Raw genomic sequence first — 4,869 nt, forward strand, 5'->3', positions numbered from 1 at the left:
CTTTGTTTAACTATTTAGGCACAACAATCTTGAATGAATTAATATCTATGCCTTAAAGATGGAGTCATCTATATGCCTGTCTCTAGACACAGACCATCAAACGTTACACTTTAAAGCTCAATAAGTCCCCGGGATAGATCATAGTTATTATATTATTGCTGATATTTTTAGTTATTCGCTCGTCGCTAGCATAGTTTATAACCATCCATCCATCCCATTTATCTACTTTTGGGAAACTGGTCCCATTATCCCCAGTCGGAGCCACTATTCCAAACGGAAAAGGAGCTGTACTAAGGTCCGGACCGGGTGGTTATCCCCGATGTTGTTGCAGCGATTTTCGAGGCATCAACACCTCCTTCTTAACATGATTGAAGATTATGGCTCTGTTGTTGAGAAGCGCTTGTTCTATGGCTTCCAATCTGGCCTCGAGTCTCCAACTCGTGGCTATTTTCCTAGCATGAGATCCATTGAGGAGCTGCTTGGCCATATTGATAAGGAGCATGGAATCGCCTTCGACCTCCAGGGGATGGTATTTGTGTTTCCATGAGAGGAGGAGACCTTGCCATAAACCTTCCAGTTCCGCCGAGTTATTGGTGTCCCATCCAATGTTTCCAAAGTAAACCAGAAGAGGCACTCCTGCATGATTTCTGAAAATTCCACCATAACCTGCTTTTCCAGGGTTGCCCTTTGAGGCTCCGTCAAAGTTGAGCTTGAAGGTGTGCTTCGGAGGAGCTGTCCAGGAATCCCTTTTTGTGTTGATGCTTCTTGAGGGGGCTTTAATGTAGGTTTCCTGAGGGAGATGCATATTCCAGTTCGCCCAAATGGCTTTCTCATTGTCGAGAGAGGGAAGGTCCTCCGGAGTCCAGGAGCGTAGCAGCAGAGTTTCTTTGAGATTCATACAGAATTTGCTCCAAATGATTTCTAAGGGAGAACTTTGATCTTTGAATATGCGCTTGTTCCTTTCTTTCCAGATTCCCCAGATGAGTAGTCCTGGAATTATCTTCCATAAATGGTTAAGGATTTCACTTTTGTAGGGTTTCTTTTGCCATTGACGCAGAGTATTGGTGATGTCCTCTGCCACTCTGCATCTTCTTTGACACCTGAAGCTTGCCTTCTCCCATAAATGATTGGCCAGGGTGCATGAGTCCAGAAGGTGCTGGAGGGTTTCCTCCTGGGCTTTGCAGTTGACACATATTGAAGGGCCATGGTAGTTTCTTCGCCTTAACCTATCCCAGGTGAGAATTTTCTGATGCCCGACTAGCCATAGAAAAAGGGAGACTTTGGGCCAGATACTTGAATCCCAAATTTTCCCCCATATGGGATCGGGGGGCGAAGGGTCAGTACTTATTAATTTGTAAGCTTCTGAGGTAGCAAAGGTGCCTTTAGGCCTGTAGCCCCATCGTAAAATGTCCCTGCCTTCAGAGTGTCTTATGCATCGTTTTTGGAGCTCCTTTTCCAGATCCTCCATAAAAGGGCGATCCGCATTCCTGATTAACCCATCACCTTGCTTCCATTGCCTGTATCCTTGCACTGTCTCCTGTGTCCAGTGCTGCCAAATATTTTTCTGTTGTTGTTCCTCCCCAATATAGTTTGGAAGCGGGTTGAGAATGCTATTGAGCTTTGGCATTTGGTTCCAGGCATCTGTCCAAAATCGGGCTGTTTTACCATTTCTTACTTCCCAAAAACTATGTTGCTGAATCAACAAAAAATGTTGCTTGGCCGCATTCCAAATGAGGGAACCTTTTGCATTGGGTGTGAGTCTTATAAGCTCCTCCTGAGGTCTGTGATTGGCGTATTTGGCTGTCCATATGGTGGCCCATGGCTTATCAGGGGAAGAGAGCCACTACCACCAGATTTTAGCGCACATTATAGCATTGCTGTGATTGGGATCCCTCAGGCCTATGCCTCCCATTTCTTTAGGCAAACAGGCTGTGGTCCATTTTACCAGGGCCCATTTGCGGTTGGTAGTTGTATTCCCCCATAGGAAGTTACGCTGTAGATCCCTTATTCTTTTAATTACCCACCTGGGCGCTGCAAGGATAGAGAATAAATAGAGCATCATTGCTTGAAGCACAACCTTTATGAGCACCACGCAACTTGCAATGTTTAGCGTTCTGTGTGTCCAAAGGTTGAGATGGGATTCCAGCTTCTCGATGAGGATGCACCAGGAGGAATGCTTGATGGCAGAGTCAATGAGGGGGGCTCCAAGATATTTGGAGGGGAGAGAGTCAATGGGGAAGCCCAAAATGCAAGCTATAGCATGCTGCACGACAGGGGGAGTATGGAAGAAAAAGATCTGTGATTTGGCTTTGTTGACGCTGGTGCCTGAAGCCTCAGAGAAGTCGTTGAGCAGGGATTTGAAGAGGGAGGCTTCCTGAACTGACGGGTAACCAAATAGCATGTTATCATCAACAAACTGCTGATGAGTTATAGCTGGGGAATGGTGGATGGAGAGACCTTTGAGCTGCTGGGAGATGAGGGCTTGTTTGATGTGGCGTCCCAAGCCTTCAGCCATTAACACAAAAAGGAAGGGGGATAGAGGGTCGCCCTACCGAATTCCTCTGGATGGACTAAAGGGATGGGAGGGGATGCCGTTCACAAGAATGGAGAAGAAGGATGAGGAGATAAGACTCATAATCCATCGAACCCACATGGGAGAGAATCCGAAAGCATTTAACATTTTTTGAATGTATGTCCAACTTAGCTTATCAAATGCTTTTGAAAGATCAAGCTTAAGTATCATACCTGCCTGTTTGGAGTGCTTGAGGGAGTGAATAACTTCATGCGTGAGGATTATGCCATCGAGAATCTGTCACCCTTCCACATAGCTGGATTGTTCAGGCGAGATGAGCAGGGGCAGAAGAGGCTTTAACCTGTTGGCGATGACTTTAGAGATCACTTTGTAAATGATGTTGCATAGAGCTATAGGGCGGAATTTGTCCGGTGTGTTAGATTTCTCTTCCTTTGGAATGAGCGCAATAAAAGTCGAGTTGAGGGAGGGTAACAGCCAGTGAAGAGCTCTGGATTCCTCCACTACTTGCCACACCTCAACTTTTATCAGCTCCCAGAAATTGTGGAAGAAGGTGGTCGTGAAACCATCTGGGCCAGGGGCTTTGCCCTCCTTGAGTTGGTGCATAGCTACATCCACCTCCTGTGGGAGAATTGGGCGAAGAAGGAGCTCGTTGTGTTCCTCAGTGATGATTTTTGGTACATTTTGGATTATTTTTTCTATGGCAGGGCTTCTGTCTGCCAGGGGCTCGTTATGCACTTGTTTGAAATGTCTGAGAAATTCCTCCTCGATTTCATCATGCTTTTCCACTCTTGCCCCTCCCTGTTTTTGTATGAAAGAGATATTGTTGTGCATTCTTCTTTGGACAGTGGTTCGATGGAAGAATTTGGTGTTCCTTTCCCCTTCTTTTAACCATCTAATCCTGGATTTTTGCTTCCATAGAATCTCCTCCTGCTTTCTCCTTTCCTCCAATTGAATGTGTATGCGTTGCTCCTGTTCTAAGGTCCATTCAGTGTGTCCCCCAGTAATAATTTGTTGCTGGAGATCGGCCATTTCCTTGTTTAGTTCTTGTTGTGCTTTGAAGATATTTCCAAATGTCTCTTGATTCCAGCGCTTTATTTGGGATTTTAGATATTTGAGTTTCTGTTGGAACTGAAACATTTTGGATCCTTCAGGCAGATAGAAGGTGCTCCAAGTTGTTTTGACGAAGTCCTTGAATGCGGGGTGAGTGAGCCAGAACTCTTCGAAGCGAAAAGGTCGTTTGGTTGTGTTGCCTGGCCTTTGCCATTGGAGGGAGATGGGCCAGTGGTCTGAGCCTGAGTAAGGGAGAATTGTTGCCGCTATATCCCCGCCCAAATGAACCGAGTTGTCTGAAATGAGAAATCTGTCTAGTTTGGAAGCGATTTGATGCTTCCCGGCTCTGCGGTTGCTCCAAGTATGTGTACCATTACAAAATTGCAGGTCGATTAGAGAATTGTTTTGGATGAAATCTTTGAAGTGGACATTTTCCTGTTCCATCCTAATTCTCCCTCCTTGCTTTTCCTCCAGCTTGGTGATCATATTGAAGTCCCCTCCTATGATCCATAGAGGATGCCTTCTGTTAAGGCTCAGAGCTTCTATTGTGTTGAGTAAAGCTATTTTATTTCCTGCTTCCTGTGGGAAGTAGACATTTGTAAGGTGGCCATGAATATTAGTTCCTGTAATGTGAAAGGTGGCCTGGATAATGTGGTGGGAGGCATGAAAATCAGAGAGAGTGAGCATTTGCGAGTTCCACACTATGGCTAGCCCGCCCGATGCTCCTTCAGCATCCACTGCTACCGATTGGCATCCTGGCCATGCTCTAGAAAGGATGCATCCTAGTGTACTGCTATTGCATTTTGTTTCTTGAAGAAAGCATATTTGTGGCTTCTCCATCTTTATCATGTTTTTTAGAATTCGGAGTTTCCCTGGGCTATTGAGCCCCCTTAAATTCCATGAGGTAAGCTTCATAGTTCGCTATTGATGGAGGGTTTGTAGTACTTCGTCAATTTTTCATACCTACCTGAATCCACCAGGATTTTCCCTACTTCAATTTTTCGCTGGAGATCCGTTCTCCTCCCCCTCTTTTTGAAGTCTTTTGGAGGGAGGCTTTGTTGGGTCCCTATAATAATAGTGATTACCCCATTACTATTGTAGTTATACCCCTTATTTATATTGTTGTGCCCCTATTACCCCCATATTGTTATTTCTGTGCCCCATAGAATCCCTCTATTGTTATTTTTGTGGCTTTATATTATTATTGTTAGGTCGGCTGGATTATATTGTGGCTCCTTAGACTCCTATATATAGAAAGGAGGTTGTGTCATTTGTATCATCCAAGA

At 45.0% G+C, this 4,869-nt stretch overlaps 1 protein-coding gene across 1 annotated transcript; it reads right to left on the reverse strand.

Moving 5' to 3' along the window:
* Window positions 1-2,812: 2,812 nt before the first annotated feature.
* Window positions 2,813-4,423, reverse strand: LOC149206643 (uncharacterized). Its single transcript, XM_089397762.1, has 2 exons — window positions 3,496-4,423; window positions 2,813-3,246 (listed from the first exon to the last, which is right to left on the reverse strand). The coding sequence occupies exons 1-2, from the start codon at window positions 4,421-4,423 to the stop codon at window positions 2,813-2,815; spliced, it is 1,362 nt and encodes a 453-aa protein (XP_089253888.1).
* Window positions 4,424-4,869: the final 446 nt, after the last annotated feature.

This window comes from Pinus tabuliformis, chromosome 1_2, assembly GCF_031772625.1.
Source record: "Pinus tabuliformis cultivar Carrire ecotype Pingquan chromosome 1_2, CPIR1, whole genome shotgun sequence".
Classification (NCBI taxonomy): domain Eukaryota; kingdom Viridiplantae; phylum Streptophyta; class Pinopsida; order Pinales; family Pinaceae; genus Pinus; species Pinus tabuliformis.